General features: G+C 41.0%; 1 protein-coding gene and 1 long non-coding RNA gene across 4 annotated transcripts; one reads left to right on the plus strand and one right to left on the minus strand.

Moving 5' to 3' along the window:
- The first annotated feature begins 1,623 nt into the window (after positions 1 to 1,623).
- Positions 1,624 to 3,458, plus strand: LOC144464266 (uncharacterized). 2 transcript variants are annotated; one of them, XR_013492024.1, is made up of 3 exons: positions 1,624 to 1,808; positions 2,265 to 2,357; positions 2,843 to 3,458. It is a non-coding gene; the product is annotated as an uncharacterized LOC144464266 (long non-coding RNA). The 2 variants fall into 2 exon arrangements; XR_013492023.1 differs by having other exon boundaries at positions 1,624 to 1,767.
- Positions 3,459 to 3,582: 124 nt separating this feature from the next.
- rab3c (RAB3C, member RAS oncogene family) lies at positions 3,583 to 18,348 on the minus strand. Of its 2 annotated transcripts, none has more exons than XM_033618434.2 (5): positions 18,214 to 18,348; positions 16,380 to 16,604; positions 12,858 to 12,976; positions 9,827 to 9,951; positions 3,583 to 6,818 (listed from the first exon to the last, which is right to left on the minus strand). In XM_033618434.2, exons 1-5 carry the CDS (start codon positions 18,229 to 18,231, stop codon positions 6,628 to 6,630), a joined length of 678 nt encoding a protein of 225 aa, XP_033474325.2. In that variant the 5' UTR covers positions 18,232 to 18,348; the 3' UTR covers positions 3,583 to 6,627. The 2 variants fall into 2 exon arrangements, with proteins under 2 accessions (XP_033474325.2, XP_033474326.2); XM_033618435.2 differs by lacking the exon at positions 18,214 to 18,348 and adding an exon at positions 17,607 to 17,834.
- Between the last annotated feature and the right edge of the window lie 121 nt (positions 18,349 to 18,469).

An 18,469-nucleotide genomic window follows, 5' to 3' on the forward strand; every position in this document is an offset into this window, starting at 1 on the left:
CTTCCAAGTCTACTTATACCTGGTTAACCCATCCTGCTCTGTTTGTCCCTTCCGTTCATCCATCATCCTCATCCCTACCAACATCCCTTCATCCCCTCGTCCTTCTCCCCTCATCTCTTCCTATTCAGTCTGGTGCATACCTCTCCCATGTCTCATTCTAGGTACCGTCTGGGGGGCCTGTAATCAGCTTGGGCGGAACAACCCCCACACTGTGTCTCCCTCTGCCCGATCTTCAGTACATCCTCTCAGACCAGCCTAACACAAGACATCCCTTGTCCACCTTCACCACTAACTTCCATTCATCTGTCCTCAACAACTAACACCTCCTGAATTACAATTAAACATTTAACCAACATATTGTTGTACATTTTTTATTTTCTCTTTTTTGCAAATACTTATTAAATCTGTGAACAGTTACAGTCATTGCTCACTGTCTGTCTCTGGGTGATAATATCTGTGTCTGAGCCAACATGGCTTCAGGTCTGTCAGTCATCCTAACTAAACAGCATTACCTGCTGTTCATCTCAGTGAACAGCTTTCACTGCAGCCCTGATCAGGAAGAAATCAGCATACATTGTTACATTTCCTTTGTATATCTATAGCTGTTGTACATGTATACTACTATTTTATTTTTTTAAAGTAAGCTGTGGATATCACAATATCATATCAAAGTGCAATATAGACATAAAGGGATATGTTACATCTGATGTAACAGCACCAGTCAGGAAATGATCAATAAATCTTTCTTTGACCTGTTTGTTTCGCAACAGCAGGTTATACAGGTTTGCATATACACTTTGGTGCATAAATCTGCTACATTTGTGTATACAGTCTGAGAAAACAGTATTCAGATCCTTTACTTAGCCAAAGGAGCCATGCAGCAATGTAAAAATACTCAGTGACAAGTAAAGGTCCTGCAGAGGTACGCAAGGATTTTAGACAAGGCAATGCAAGGTGAGTTTATTTATAGCACTATACAGACACAAAACAATGCTTTACAGGGGCATAGATAAACATAAAATCTAATACATTAGAAAAACAATAAAATTGCATTCTGAAGACAATGAATAAATAAATTGGGGAAAAAAGTGATAAAGAGAAAGAAAAACAAAATCATTAAAGGACAGTTAAACAAGTTAAAGCAAGCAAATAAATAAATGCAGTAGTTACAGATTAAAGAAAGAGATTTGATTTTGGAAAGCCACGGTGAAAAATAATGTTTTACGCCCTGGTTTGAATGAGTTAGCAGTTTTAGCAGACTTCAGGTATTCAGAGAGCTTGTTTCACAGGTGGGGAGCATATAAACTAAAAGTTGCTTCACCTTGCTTGGTTCTGATGTTGAGAACATTGAGTAAATCTGTCTCAGATAACCTGAGGGGTCTGGATGCTTCCTATTGTACAAGTAAATCATAAGTGTATTTAGGCCCCAGACCAGTAAGTAGCATATAAATAAAATACCAAAGAAAGGTACCTCATACTGTACTTGAGCAAATGAACATTGTTAAATTTCACCCTTGGTGTTATGGGCTGACCTAAATAAACTACAGAAGACACCTTTAAAACAATCAAATCATTGGATTTATTAACATGAGACACACACAAACAAGACAATAATCCCAGGCTGAGAGGCAGCATGACCAGCAGTCCCCACAGCAGAGGCCTCTCACCTCTGCAGAAGCTCTGAAGCACCTTCTTCCCAGGCCAGGTGCACCTCGTTAGGCACACCTGAGAGGAGCTGCAGGAGAGGAACAAGGAACAACAGCACAGGTACACGTACAGCCAAATAATCATCAGTAATGCATCAACATGTAAGTAGCAAATTTAGTTAAGTTGCTGAGGTGAACTGTAACTATTTAACATGTGCTGTTGGGCAGTTTAATGTATATCAGTTAAAGGTTTTTGGGGCGTATTGTAAAGATTAAAAAAAAATTCTCAAAGCATCTCAGCCTTTAAGAGAACTCCTAAGGTGAAAAACCGTTAGGAGCAGGGAGTTTTAAGAGGGGAAAATGTGGAAAGACAAGAAATTATCTCCAAACACTGGATGACACTGACTAAATGAAATGCTACAGATATGATTATGCAGGGATAATATTTGTGTTTAGGAGTACGCAAACATTTTCCATCTAACGCTATAACACCAGAAATATAACAGTGCAGCGGTGATGACTTGGGTCTGTCTCAACCTTCCATCTACAGAGTGATCACACTAACACTTTCACAGTCAGCAGTTCATTTCATTTCCACTGAGTGTCCACGCTTTGCAGGCTCACAAAAGAACGTGTCTGTGACAACCAATCACATCTGTCAAAAGAAAGCATCACACCCAGCAAGGGGGCCAACCACACCACCTCACTTAGGTAAATGTATCTCTCTTCTTTGCTCAGAGTTGCCCTGTGAACTTTCCTAAATCACTCTGAAGCTAGGACTCCTTTACTAAATGTTTTTAGGCTAGATTTGTGAATACAGCCTCTGGTGTGTAGGATTTAGTGGGCTATATTGGCAGAAATGTATTATCAAATAATAGGTAGGCCTATGTTTTCTTAAGTGTATAATTACCTGAAAATAAGTATTGTAGTGTTTCCATTACCTTAGAATGAACCATATATATCTACTTAAAGAACTAGTCCTTGTTTATGGAGATTACAACTGTGTTTCTACGGCAGCCCAGAACAGACAAGCCAAACACTGGCTCTAGATAGGGCCTTTTGTGTATTCATTTTCATGTTTTCACATCCGCCACTGTAGTTTGCAGCTTCTACGCGATGAGAGCATGTGAAAGACAATGTTTTCTGTAAAACTTGCAACTGCTTTATTCAGTGTTTTCCCTGATTTAAATCACCAGGTTTGTTGTTGTGGAGAGGAGGAGACTTCTGCATACAACTCAGCTCCCGGTGAAAACCTCTTGAACCTCTGGATCTTAAGCTATCAGAGAAAAAAGGTGAGCACACACAGCATCTTCGACAAGTCAAACAGCATAGAAAAAACACAGATTTATAAACTGAAACTGCTTTATCCAGTGTTTCTACCCATTTTAATCACCGAGTCCATTTGTTTTGGAGAAGAAGAGACCTCCGTGGATAATTCGGCTCCTGTTTAAAGCCTCCTGAACAATAAACAGTGAAGGAATTCTAACCGTGAAAAGTTTCAACTGGTTGTAATCTGCAATCCTGCCATTAAATCCTGCACATGGCTACTTTAATTGCAAGTATAATCTTAATCTGCAAAGTAGCTCAATATATATAGCTGTCAAATAAATGTAGAGGAGTAAAAAGTCTAGTATCTGCCTCTAAAATGTGGTGAAAGAGAAATATAAAGTAGCATAAAATATAAGCGATTGACCACTATACAGTATGTCAAATGCTCCATATCCATCATCAACACCATCAGCAACATCTTAGATCTCAATGCAGGCATAGCGCTCCAACACTAGGTGGTGTACGTTGACTAGAAATAAAACAAATCGTCTGTGCTGCATCACCAGATCAGAGACAGCAGGTCCGGCTTAGAGGGCAGCAGCCGCCCAATCCCTCCGTCATGCTTCTGTGCAGTCAGCAGCGAGCGAGAGAGAACACAGAGACCCACTGATAGAATTTGATTTATTTCCTATAATCTCAAAAACATACTTCTTAACTTTGCTTGCACTCTGAGAAACAAATATATTCAGTTTTATATGTAAAGTGTTCTAAAATGAGATTCAACCAGAGTGTCAGTGTTTGGGCATCGCCACATAACTATTCTTCTATTAAATGAATCTTGACTGGAGATCAGTACAATAATTTATTTCATGGCTATTAGCATAAAATTATAATATCACACACACGTACACAGATGCACACGCACAAAGCACGTGTACACACATATGCGCAGGGTCTCTGAACTAGTTAATGTGTATCCCTTCTTCTTGGAATTACAACAGTATGGCATATTATGGCATGGACTAAGTTACCTCCCTGACTATCTTTCACAATAACACTGCATTTTGACATGATAATACACGATCAATCAACACCCAACACAGTTAGCAGGAACAGCATAGAGTACGTGAATACATTTGTACAAAAGGTATACACAAACAATACACTATATTATTTGTCTGTTCAGTATGGCAGGTACACACACATTCACACACACCGAGTCACACATTCAGTGGCTGCAGTTACCGAATGAAGCACGCTCTCACTTTTCTTTTCTTTCTTTTTTGTTGTTGGAGATTGTACATCAGTTTCAGAGCCAAACATTCACTCACATACTGCAGATAGAGTCGTAGTACTCGAGGACAGGAGAAACTATGTACAGGGTTTCATTCATAAAATATTGCACTTATTGGCCCATTGCATCTCACAGCGAGTGCTATGACAATGCTTCTAAATCTGTAACACAGAGTGCTATATATACACTATCTTATTATATAAATCTACATAGATAAGTCAGGACTGGCTTCATGCAATTTTCTGGAGGTTTTTATTCAACTATGCAACAAACAACTGACGATGCTAAAGGAACTGTAATGTTTTGGCACACTTTTTCTCTATGGGTTGCAGAACTGAAAGGCTTTCTGGATTTTATTTTGAAAATAAGCTACAACTTTTATACTACATGGACTTAAGTTATCATTAAGACCACTACAGCACTGTTAATGTTTGCATACAGAAACAAATAAGAGACACAAGTATCTGAATTTTAACAGCAAGTAAATACTTAATTTTGAAATTAAAAAAAACATAAATTTATAGCATTTAAATTCTTTACTTTAAAAACCATGTAATTAATCTGTTTAAAACTGAAATATAAAATTAACTGATTTAAAATTTCAAAAGCTGAATTTTCATTGGTTTGAAGGCTGACCAAATACCTCCTGACCAAGGTACCCCAAATTTGCTATGGAAATTTTTCAACTTGAATTTTTGGATCTGAATTTGCTCAGTCAAATTCTGAAATGAAATTCTGAAACTTGAATTTTTGAGTCTGAATTTGACCAGTCAAATTCTGAAATTTGAAATTCTGAAACTTGAATTTTTAGATCTGAATTTAACCAGTCAAATTCGGAAATCTGCAAATCTGAAACTTCAGTTTTTTGGATCTGAATTTGACCAGTCAAATTCTGAAATTTGAAATTCTGAAACTTGAATTTGACCAGACAAATTCTGAAATTCTGAAACTTGAATTTTTGAGTCTGAATTTGACCAAATTCTGAAATCTGAAATTCTGAAACTTGAATTTTTGAGTCTGAATTAGTGAACATTGAAAAATAAACCAAATTTGGTTTTCAAAATCACAAATCAAGACTTTTTTACATTTTAATCCCAAAAAGTGGAATTAAGGGACAAATAAATTCAGATACATGTTTTTCAAAGCAAAGATATTTCAATGCTATCAATTCACGTTTTCAAGTTTTCAGTGACTCAAATACGTATGTCTTTTATTTGCTTCCATATCTGCATTCCCATTTTAAACTACTGTATGTCTATAATGTCTTCTAAGCAGCTTACTAAGATTTTTCTTTCAATATGGACTTAATTTAATCGCACAAACATGAAATTTTCACATGCTGAATTAAACAATATTTTTTATATATATGGCTGTTTATTCCATGCCAGAGCTGATCAGATTGTGTATCATACACTGTACTGTGCCTTGTCAGTGTTTGATGTTCAGTTAATGAAATGCTGGATCATTGCTATCATATGGAGTTAAGGACGTTTAGGATCTATCTTTAGATTAAAAAAAGCACATATGATTGACTCTTTTTGGCAGCATGCTCATCGCATCAAACTATAAAGGGTCATCTTAGAGGCTAAGCACAGAGAAGTAGTTGCTTTAAGATTTACAGATATACTTATCAGAGAAATCGCACATCTACAGACACCAAAAACGTGGAATCACATCAACATTATACATACTGGATTCATTCCAAAAGTAAGCATGACAGAGGAACTTACAGAGGCCGTGTTGGAGATGCTAAAAGGCCACTTTTTATCCAAGGTAGATAATTTTTTTTTTAGATGACAAAGTTGCACTCATCTGTATCTCACACTCATGCAACCCCACTCGCACTTACTGTACAGTCACACAACAGCCACACACTCATTACAACAAAAAAAAAAGAAAAGCCGCTACATCCTATAGTGCACTAAATCATAGATTTGGCAGCTTTAGGAGACCAAATAATCCTATAAAAGGAAAATACATACTGTACAAAAAATAAAAAATAAAGCACTCACTGACTCTATCCCTCATTTTATAATTATTCTAGGTCTTAAAGATTTTTAAAGGTCTTAAGGGTTAACTGTACATCATGACTATGGACTATTTCCAGCCTTATCTTGGTTTATGACCATACTAACTAGCTGAAACATGAGAATATGGTGTCTCTATATTCTAGATATCCTGTAGTGTTACACATCGTACAATAGCCATGTCTGCTTGTCTGGTTATTTGCTCTTGATATAAGGTGATAAAGTTGAGAGATAATACGACGGCATTTTGTAATTCTACTACTAAACAGGGTTTGAACTGTAGTCCAGAGGAAGCAGCACTAGCAGGAGTGATAAGGGAGAACAAAACTCTGCACACTCTACCACCTTACGGGACCTGCGCCGCCCTCCCTTTGCTTCCTGACATCAGTCACTAACAGTTGCATCCAGGCTGCTGGAGGGGCGGAGCGCTGTCCGTGAGTTTGGCAGTGGGGGCTCCTGTGGTGATGGCTGGATCTGTGTCCAAGCTCTCGGACATCTTGTCGCAAATTAGGTCGACGAGACGTTCAAAGGTCTGCTTCACGTTGATGTTATCCTTGGCGCTGGTCTCAAAGAATTCGAAACCTTGGGGAGAGCAAGAAACATGAGAACAGGAAGAGACAGCTGACTAAGACAACAACCATACCATAGGAAAAGCTTTGACAGTTATTAAAAACAAAGCTGCTTCTATGTAGCCAATATTGCCTTAATGTGCAAGCCTAAGTCCTGGGCCCTCTTGGCGCCTCACAAGACATTGGCTTAATTATTAAAAGATTAACAACAATTATAATATTATATATTTGAACCACCACCATGAACAATATTGTGCCAGGGAAGTCACAGAGGTTTCCCATGCATAGCTGATGACTAGCACACTGTAGTGTCTCAACCCTAAACTAAAGTATCCTCCTGAGACCCTGTGCCCTCATGTGGACATCACATTTTGGGTTTACTGCACCTTATACTTCATTCTGCTTAACTTAGACCTGTTGTCCTCATTCATGGACACTTTTTGTGCCATCTAGTGGTAGTAAGAGCACAATACACTAATCCATGTGAAAACAAGATGGCAGCCATCTCTGCCAAGTCAGTCTGCAGCCGATCCTAGCCTTGTGTTACCAGGCTCTTCACGTACGGCGAAGAGCCTGGTTTCCATTCACTCTGAATTTTGTCTGGATTCTGGTTCCGGTCTAGAGAGCGGATCCGGAATTCACCAAATTCACCAAAGTAAAACTTTAAATTCTGGCGCACTATCCTTTAAATTGTGGCGCACCATCGATTTGGGGTGATGAGGGGTGTAAGAAAATCGATTAACTTAATGGCTTGGGCCTTTCTTGTAAATTATATTCTTTAAATTAAAAAGTTTCACCGCAATTTTTATTAGCTTGGTGCTTTTATTTTGATGGAAAGGCACATCCATCGAATTCCGGATCCTGTCTCTCTCGCCCTGGTTCCGGTTCCTTACCAAACTAAATGGCCACTGACTAGCCGATCCCGACACAAAAGTGGACAAGGTCCAAAACCTGATCACTTTTTATGGTTGAAACTTGTTTATTTATGATTAATAATGTTTGTGGTTTAATTTGGCAACATGTTTGACCAATTTTAGCAACATTAACAAGCTAAGACACTGTTAATTAGGAAGTACTCATTTGAGGACATTGGGACTTCATTACTGTCTCGTTTGAGGACATTGGGACTTAATCATTGTTGACAATGTTTAAATTTTATAATTATCAGGTCCTACTGATCCCAAATAGCTAGGAAAAATTAAAAATGCATACAAACTTAAGTTCGGGTCTCAGGAGGATATATTAGCATTTCGCACTTCCTCATATCAAAGCAGACTGAGCCACCTAATGTCCCGTGAGCATGACATTCTTCAGGCTGTGGATTTTTAAGACACAATCATGCAAAGACGACCAGGAGAAATAAGAGAACAGTTGGTTTTATACCAGTTTTTATACTGGTTCATTGCTTGTAATGTTTGCAGGTTTTTAAAGGGATACTTTACCAGCAATGTATCATAACAATGTGGGTGGTATGTGTAAATGAACTGTGTTAAATTTACTTATTTAATGTGGAAGAAACAAATCGAAATTAAGGCGTATCAGCTACATAGCCATCATCCTGCCATCATAGATGATGGCTTTGTAGCTGAGACAGGCTCTTTTCTGTTTGTTTTTCCCACATTAAATAAGTAATCTTATCTGTCTGGGCTGGTGTTCTGTTTGTTTTGGATCCACAACCGAGCACTTGACACATTATTTCAGATTTTGGAGCATGCACGCTGCTATTTTTTACTATGATAAACTTCCCTCTACCTCACCAGCACCCAGATCTCCCTGCTCATCTCTCAGCTGAATCTGCCAGATTTTTGCTGGCTCTAGGATTATTGCTTGAACTACAGACTGTACTTCCACATTTTCTTATGCCTGCCACTTATACAGTCTATGCTGCCACCACAGACACAAACAGTGCAGTAGTGGATCGAGAGAGAGAGACCTGCTCCTATCTGTCTCTCTCAAACTCAAATGGCAAATCAAATGGCAAACTAAGCAGTACTGATCAAATATTAACCAAGATTATGTTTCTGTATTGCCTTTTTCTCACTTAAAAATGCCTTCAGAAACATACTTTAGTGCACTATTTGGCTGTAATCTGACAATTTGTCAACAGGAAGTGGGTGCCATGTCCTGTATTGTAAAAACAGTGGCTGGAAAAACTCAGATCAAATGGAAAAACAGCAGTGCTGATATAAACTAAGATTACGTTACTGTATTGTCTTTTTCTCACCTAAAATGTCATAAACACATTTTAGTGCACTATTTGACTGTAATATGAAAATTTGTCAACAGGAAGTGGGCACCATTTCATGTGGTGTAAAAATAGAGGCTGAAAAAACTGAGATTAAATGGAAAAGTAAGCAGTGTTGATCTAAAATGAACCAAAATTCTGTAACTGCGTTGCCTTTTTCTTGCCTAAAATGTTTACAGAAACATTTTAGCTTACTGTTTAACTGTACTACAACATTATTTGTCACCAGCCAGGTGCCATATTGCTTCCTGTGTCAAAATGGACATGCTCACATTACATCACCCACCAGCATTTTTTGATCCTGTATGGCGCAGTGCATTCTGGTAGTTGTAGGTTCTCTACCTCTTGCCACAGCCCTTTATCTCTGTTTTCTCTGGTCATGTAGCACCTTGAAAAAGTATCTGTGTCCTTCTACTGCATAGACAACCCAGTGTTCTGAAATACTTTAATCAAAAAGACTGATCTCCTCGTGATGCCACTGTGCACAAAGGCCTACTTGGTTGATAACCGAGCTTTGTCTAGACTTATTGTTGACGTACTGTCTGACATTGATGAGTTTCATATTCTGCTTACTGATTAGGGAGAGCACTCCATGTACCGTTTGTCGCTGTCCATTGATGGGGAGTCCTGAATTAATATTGCCATGGCATACTGTGAAGGGAGGGAAGGGCCTCCAGAGCCTGCAGTAATATTCAGGCACCTTTGTACAGGGCGTAGCAGTATTTTTGTTAACATCCCAGAAGGCATTAAGGGCTGAATGTTGCTCCAAGACTTACCCAACTGTTCTGCCAGCAGTCTGCCACTGTCCACTGAGACCACTCTCTCCTCTTCCATATCACACTTATTGCCAGCCAGCACCACCTGTGCATTATCCCATGAGTAGGTTTTAATTTGGGTTGACCTGCATGTAATCAGAAACAAATACAAACTTTTAAAAAAGCATCACAAAATGCTGTTGCTACGTTATGACAACTTGTCAGGATTGTTTCTGTGCCACTTCTTATTGCGCAGAATCCTGAAAGATGGCAGAGTGGAGGACATGATGTAAAGTTTGTTCGCCATTTGGACGGGTCGTGATAGGCGATTACTTTGGCATCGTGTAGTGTTTGAGTCACTGATGGCAGCAGTGGAAAAGTGGGTCAACTGTTGTTCTGGGCTGAAAACATGCATTCAGCATTACTCAGATGTAGGTTACCATTTTCTATTTTCTGGCTACTTGAAACTGATACTTGTTATGTCATACTTTTCATCCCTTCCTTTAGATTTGTTCTTTGACTCCTGCTAACTTCTGACTGGCACTCTATTAATTGTGTGTGTGCTACAAACAGCTTGTTGGGTATTGTAGCTACAAAGGGTATTAGTTATGGTCACTGAGAAGACATATGGGAGACACTGGTTTGTTACTAGATAATGGCTAAGTATGCAGAAGATGCACACACTCTCTGTTTAGCCTTGAAGCCAGAATGAGGATTTCCAGTGGGTTTATTGTTTGCTACATCCCAAAAAGGACAACTAGATAAACGCACGCATTGCCTGTACCATATGCACTGCATGTATGTAATACTGTATGACATAATCTGCATTGTGAGCCATGTCAAGTGTTCCTGCATGATAACAATGACAATTTCAACATCCACACTGACTGTGCGTCATCAGAGAGGTGCCTGCACTGTTCTAACCTCCAAACACATTTTGAGAAGGCATTTAGGGAACAAATATCTCCTGTGGTGTTGCAGTCTGACTAAAAGTAGGGCAGCTAACACACCACAGGCTGAAAACAGTAGCGAAGGAGCCAGTAAGAAAGAGAGGAAGAAACAACGAGTCAGAGCGAGAGAGAGAGAGAGATAGAGAGAGCAGCATGATGTTGGCACTCCTCCTCTCTCTCTGTCCAGCTCTGACTTGTTATAGCGGTTCAGATGTGGGTCATTTTGAAGCCAACTGCTGATAATGTTCACTGACAGAAAAACATTTGTGTTTGTATCAAGTCTAACAGAGCTGCATATGCAGGCTATAAAAGGTCTGTATTCGCCAGAACAATTCAGCCTCTGGAGAACAGAGGATGAATGGGAAAGAAAAAGAGCAGTAAATGCTTTGAGACTGTTTGCAGTAATAAAACACGTTCGTGTGCAGTGTAATTAATTTGCATGATTTCTTTTAAAGTCCTACATTTGATGTTGGCGTTACAATATTTCCCTGTTTTGTCTCTGTCACAGGCAGGAAATGAGCACGTCACAAGCTTAAATCAGCCACAGCCAGGGAAGGAGTGGTTGCCATGGCAACCCCCTATTTTTTTTTCTACAACCTTGTCACAAGGAACAAGGGAAAGAGAAACTGGAATTTAAGCCTGTGGCAAAGGCAAAAACAGAAGAATTGTGGTTATATGAAGGGTACAAAAAAAAAGAAAAAAGAGGAGCCTCTGCCCTTGTGTACAGCTGACTGATTTGTGCACTGTCTGTCTCGTACTCCCAGGTAACTCTCCAGGATTGTCGCTGCCAGGGTCACACTTGGCTCCATTAATTAAGATACCCATCACAGACAGTGCTCAGACTGCAGTATTCCATCAAAGTGTCAGACAGGCCTTAAAAAGAATAATAGGTGTGTCTGGCTCCGACCTCTCCTTACAAGAAGTCTTGTTTTCCTTGCATGTAACGACTGTAAGTCTATTTCAGTACAAATTAGGCTGATAATGTGGAGCATTTTAACACAATTTATGTTAATAACAGAGTGCAGCATCCCAGTTGTACATCCTTTTAAACACCCCCAATTAAAGAACACCATGTGTTCACTCTAAATGCAGCTGCTTTAAGCATGACAGGTGCTTCCTAAAGCAGCTGTCAAGTGCTGCTGGCTACGTGATGAGGGCCAAGTAGACACTGGCCTTAATAGTTATTGTCATAGTCCTACAATGGGTGCGAGCCACGTGGCATGCAGGTTTAAGTGTCAAAAACATCACCATCTATATCAAGCCTGTGTGAGTCACATTGTCATTTGCTTGCAGTTGAAACATCATGAGAATATTACTCAGAATGCTTTCCCCTTTAAAAACAGCTCATTCTGTGTTCCCATAATCTCTTTGGGGCTGGCAGACAGAGATAACCGCAGGACAGCGGGGTGTAAATAAAATGGAAAATGACAGTTTCTCACCACAACACCTGTGGAGAGTCGGGGCGTGAGGAGAAACATCAGCAAAATGTAAATCAAACGGCACATTTATCTTTGCAGTAATTGGCAGCACTGCAATTCCTCTGTGTTTTCACCAAAGCTGTTGCGCTGCTGTTTGTGCCGATGAGAACATGCTTGTTTCTCGAGCTAAATATCCTAACCCAGAAACCTGGTTTCTGCAGCCAATTGGACGTTGCCTTCCTTTCAAGTCCTGTTTTAGACATGAATACATCATCGTAAATGGCTGACATGTGGGCTTGGCTGAGAGCTGCTCTTCAGTCTGCAGACGCTCGTGTGACTCATGAATGGACGAGAGCCATGAACTTGACAAGTTTCCCCTCGACCTCCAAGCTTGACAATGTTGCACACATGCACGCTACATAACACTGTCTAATATTAGACAGAGAAGCTGCAAGGAGATAGAGATGGTAAGCTGTTTGCAGATTGTGTCATAAGAAGGGAAAACCTTGTACAATATCAACTGTGCAGGATATCAACTGATTGCATTACAGCGACAAACAGAAAGCTCTTTTGATATGTTGATCTGATGCAGATAACAATACAATATAACCCACAGATATAAATAAGATAAGAGCTGCAAAAATCATCAAAAACATTGACTCCAAAGAGCCCAGAACGACTCACCAGTCCTGCACAGCACCGAAGGACTCCTCGTTGGTGATGTCATACATTAGGATGAAGCCCATGGCCCCGCGGTAGTAGGCAGTGGTGATGGTCCTGTAGCGCTCCTGGCCTGCTGTGTCCTACACACGCACACACACAACATGATTTAGCCCTGCTGTTAGCCAGCTGACTGATATTTACGCCGTCAGGCTCGGCAACATTGACATGACCCTGCACCGCACATAATATGCAAGTCCATAATGGTAAATGAGAAGCCACGTGCATTATTAATCTGCAGCTATTTATACATACAGAGAGATTCATCAGTCCAGGTCTGAGCACAAGTTCGGATCTACATCTACATTTACTTAAGGCTGCGTTTGCTGTGTTCGTGATGTGGAAATAATCATTATGCTAACTGCCTCTCTGGCTTTGCATTGATAAGATGCCAAAAACAGCGATTCAGTTTTGGCTGATGTGATTGATTCTTTCCTCTCCTCGATAAAATAATCACTCAGCTGTGTTAAGCACGCGGTGGTGCAGTGTTCCGAGCCTGGCTCATGGCGTGCATTTTCTTAGGAAAGAAGGCTAAAAATAGAGATAAAATGATTTCAACATTAGCAAACTGCTTGCTGTTGGCGATAAGGCTGAACAAATTGCTCAAAGGCAAAGCAAGCGAGTGATTACACAGCATTCGAGGAGTAGTACATTGTACACAGATTACCCTGGAAACAGGCGCCGACTGCAGCCTTTGCTACGGGATGTCAATGAAAATGCTAATAGCTCCCAATACAGACAGATGAAGCCCCCCTGTAGTGAGTGTGTGTCCACGAGGGAGGAAGAGAGATGTGAGGTCAGGAATGTTTCTGCTCGTATAGATGTGTAGATTTGTTGTCTTATTGTACATTATATAATAATAAATCCCAGTGATGCCCCTCCTGTTTGTACTGTATGTTTACTGCGCTGTTGTTCCACCCACAACAAATGTGTTTGCAGGCGTCTGTGAATCATGATGGAGCACTTCTGGCTGCTCCACTTGGCTCTTGTTAAACAGAAGCTCGACAGGCAGCACTGAATTGTATTTGCCACAGTGGTTTTGCTCTCTGTCAGTCTGCACATGGCTGCAACAGTGTGCCCGTTTATAGCCAGAGGACAGCTCTGACCTTCACTCCACAGAGACAGAGCTCGCAGCCTGCCGAGCGTCCACACACACCACAGCTAGGACCTTTTGTCAGTTTACAATAACACCAGAAATGCATGTGAACGTGCGCATCTTTAATGTCAGTGGCCAGTGTGTTGTTGTATAAATAGCAGTGTTTGTGGAGTGTCATTCTGAACTGCATAAAGGGATGAAGAATATGTTTTATCAGTTTCTTTTAAGTGTATAACTGAGGATGCAGCAATCATGATATAGTATTTAGAAATTCAAACATCAGTTCTTTCTCTTGGCTGAATTTTAAGATGTTTCAGTAGCCTATTAATTCTCATCCGAGTGCTTGACAATGAGCTTTGCATTTCCAGGCTATTTCAGTGCACTGGTTCGCTTGTTCTCAGTTAAAAAGAAGAGCAGGACAGGGGGAAAAAAATGCTGAATCCCGTAAATTGGAGCTCCTTGAAAAGCTTCGCTTTTAGTTTGCAGCTCACCAGAAATCAATCCAAGGAGCTGACTGCTTCAAGTGGAGAGGCAGTGAGCGGAGGCTGACATGTGCCTGAACTCTTCATTCAGTAAAGTGAGTTTTTAGTTTTTTCACGAGGGTTCATCTTGGCAACTCTCGGCGATACGCTTCATTCACTCCGGCCTAATACGACAACTGGGAACAACTCTATGATGCATTCTGACGCTTGTATCTCTCAGCAGATTAATGGTGCGACCACCACAATGACATTAGTCGATAGCCATCACCTTAAACAGCCACTTACTGTAAACCTCAGCTCCCTTTGAGCCCAAATACAAAAAAAGACAAACCAATTAATTGGATGCAACTCCAGTGCTTTTTCTCTCTGACTCTGCTTGCCTTTACTATTGACGAAAAACGCATTACCCTGATAAGCCTGTCATTTTACTGTTCAAATATATTTTTTCAACATCCTGCTGGAGCGCTTCTCCTTTGTCTCTTTGTGTGATTAGCAAACACCAAACGTCTGGGGGCGGCTAATTGCCACAAAAGGCACCTATTATGACAAGAAGGAGAAAAACATCTGACGGAAAGTTGCCATTTGGTGAAGCGCGCAAAAAGAATAATAGAACTTTTTACATATCTATCCCTTCCACTGTCTCAGAGGTATTACCAGACAATCTGCTCCAGCAGCTCAGATGAACTCCTAATTAAACAGCCTCAGACATTCTTCGCTTTCCCACACATTCTGAGGAAGGTGTTGCTTCTGCGTTCTTCCCCGCTGTTTGCCAAACTAACACTTACTAGTCTCCTGTCAGTAACGTTGAGACTTCCATCTGTCTCCAGACTTACATCCTGGAGTGTTAAACCAAGGAAACACAATGCAGCCTCTCCTGAAGCTTTCCTCGGTTAATGGAGCACATGACCAATGTGCCACTTGTTTTTAAGGCTAAGGACAAAAAAAAAGGAACATTAATTTATTTGTGAATTGAGGCGCTGAAATTCAAACATTAGTATAATAAGATGGTGTAGTTGGAATGTGTGACAGTGATCTTTTAAAAGACTGACATAGCATTAGCTTCAAATCTACATTCTATACTTTGACTGAAGTATATATAACATAATATAAACATCAAGAGATGAAAAGGGGAGTGTGTCCCAACATACTAAACAAGCATCTGCTCTCAGAGACAAAACCCCTGACTAAAACTGAATTAATTCATAGGTGATCCTGTCTCTGCAGGACTTTTTTGTATTGCCGAGCACACAGCCATCAAGTCCCAACCCGTCACCGTCTTTGAAACATATTGATCCGCAGAGAAAGATACGGGCAGGGGTCAGGAGAAAGTGGGCTCTGGGCATAGACTGACAGCCTCTTACAGACAGGATTCACTCTGCGGGAACACAAAGACGCAGATGAACGAGGGGGGCAGGGCGTCTCTGAAGAGGCCCCTGCCCCCTTAGAGCTTAGGTAGTCCTCCAGGAGACCTTGGAGGACGACAGGACATGGATTTCTCCCACTTATTAACTATGATTCATCATGCAAATACTCTCAATTTAGCTGAATTAATTTGTGCACGCTTGGCATGACAGAGGAAACTGTGACATGAAAGGGAAGCCATGGTTACGGTTTGTTATATGTTGCTGCTTTGTAGTGTGGAAATGTGTTTTCTTGCTTCTATAAATGACCATAATTAGATCATATTTAAATCCTGTATAGAGTTTGGAGACTGAATAGGATATATGAGGAAGAAACAGCAGATAATTATATGATTGTCTTGTAATGATCAGCCAAGGAGTGCAGGATAAGCAGAAATAACACATCTTTGATTGCTATATTCCACTTGTTTCATCAGGTTTGATCAGGAATCAAACATTTTGTGTCCCGCTTCTACACGTTTAACGCTTCGATGTTAATATTTCATACCCAGATCTGCAGCTTGATCCTCTTGTCGTTCTTGTACACCGTCTTTACTTTGAAGTCGATGCCCACTGTGCTGACGAAGGCCGAGGTGAAGGCGTCGTCGGCGTAGCGGAACAGGAAGGACGTTTTGCCCACGCTGCTGTTGCCGATGATCAGCAGCTTGAACATGTAGTCGAAGTTTTGGTCCCCTCCCTCCCCCTTCCCTTTCACATCCTGAGTGGCAGCCATCTGCAAGGAAAACACAAAAGGAGACGCTAAAGAAGAGCTTCACCTTGACTTGATGTGGAGCTTTTCAGAGCCCGTGACGCACACAAGTTTCACAAGATGCAAAGAGATTATTTGTTTTTCAGTGGACTGGAGATGTTGTAGCGCAGAGTCCTGCACATGCTTTCTGTGCAGGCCTCAGATCAGAGGTGACAGAAGGCTGTGTCAGGCAAAGCAGCATGACCAACACAGCAAGCTGTTGTATTGATGAGTATTAGATAACAGGGATTATTTAAAAAGCTGAGTTTGTCTTCTCTAAAGCCAAAATGATGAAGTCAAGGATTATTAGAATTGATTTTATGGATATTAGCTGGTGAATACAATTCAGATGGAGCACTTTTGATGCACTTTGCAAAATAGACCTATATGCTACTGGACATACAATCAAAATTCACCAGCCATTGAATCTTCCACATTAAGGCTGCAATATCCTACTGCTGTACAAAGGATGTCATGGATACATATCTAAATATACACCGTGCAACCTGTCAGCAGTCAACGACCTAAGAGGACAAGAGTACTACGAGCAAGATGCCCAGAGCAGTCATCTTAGCTCCAAGGTGAATGTTTTGACAAAACCCACTGCGCTTATATTCCAAACATGAGCAGCCCAGCTCTCCTTGGAGCCTAACCAGTTATAAAAGATGCCGAACCTCAATCCTGCACATCCTGCACCGGGTTTCTGCTCGCTTCCGTGTATGAGAAAAAAAAAACCCCACCGAGGCAGTAATGGCAAGGACACCGCTTTGAAAATATCAGTACAATGCTGCTCTTTACACACACCACGATAAAGGCATTTAATATGATAATACACGATGTATTTGAGCAGGGAGCTACATGCCAGCTAATGCTACACGAGCAATTCTGGCCAGGAGGTCATTTTATGTATTCATGAAATTCTTCCACATAACTATTAATAAATGAAAGTACCAAAAAAAACGCGTTGAGGACATTGTGTGAACAAACCTGTTTTGAAGGCCTCGGTCTCTATCTGTGTCTGCCCCTGTTATTGCAGAATACGGGTTTTATAATATTAGTGTCTAATGCAGGCGGTGGTGTTTCCTTCCCCCCTCTCTGTGTCTCGTTTTTCTCTCTCTGGAGCGCCGAGCAGCTTCAGCACCTGGGAGCTGTCCCTCTCCGCTTCGGATGTGGCACGCGCCCCTGAGCTGACGAGGCTGGCTCGCGTGAGATGAGCACGAGCGGAGGGGAAAGTGCGTTTCATGCGTGTGTGTGACGTCACGGAGGGGGGGGGGGGGTGTTTAAAAAGCAGACGGGTGTTGTAGTTTTTTTGCGCAGCATGGGCGCACAGGCGGAGGAGAGCGTTAAAAGCAGAGATGCGACTACATTACTCAGCATGCAGCGCGTCACAGCTGTCAGCAGATGTGTGAGTTAATGTGAGAGCGTAGGAAAAAAGCTTTGTAGTTCCTTTTTTTAATTTTTGTTTTAAATAAGCATCAGACAGCGCCTACAGACGCTCCTCACCGTGCATGAGAGAGATGAAAACTGCAATAAAACTGGAAACCTCTCTCCAGCCTCTCCCTGCTGTATGCCATAATTAAATAATGCATCTTACCTTCCCGTACAAGTCCATTTTGTGTCTCTTTAAAAATACACTCCAGTGCCTATAATAAACTCCCAGCTGGACAGTAATTTTTTTTTTCAGGAAGCAAATATAATGGCCTCTCCTTTTGCGTCACTCTCGCCGCCGTCCCCCCGCCCATGCAGCCAGCTCCGCTTCAGAGAGCAAGCGGCTGAGCAAATAAGAGAGGCCTGAGTGGTGATGAATATTATTATTGTGCTGCTTTCAATGGGAGCAAGTGCGGGATGAG

The sequence above is a fragment of the Epinephelus lanceolatus genome, chromosome 9 (assembly GCF_041903045.1).
Source record: "Epinephelus lanceolatus isolate andai-2023 chromosome 9, ASM4190304v1, whole genome shotgun sequence".
Classification (NCBI taxonomy): Eukaryota; Metazoa; Chordata; class Actinopteri; order Perciformes; family Serranidae; genus Epinephelus; species Epinephelus lanceolatus.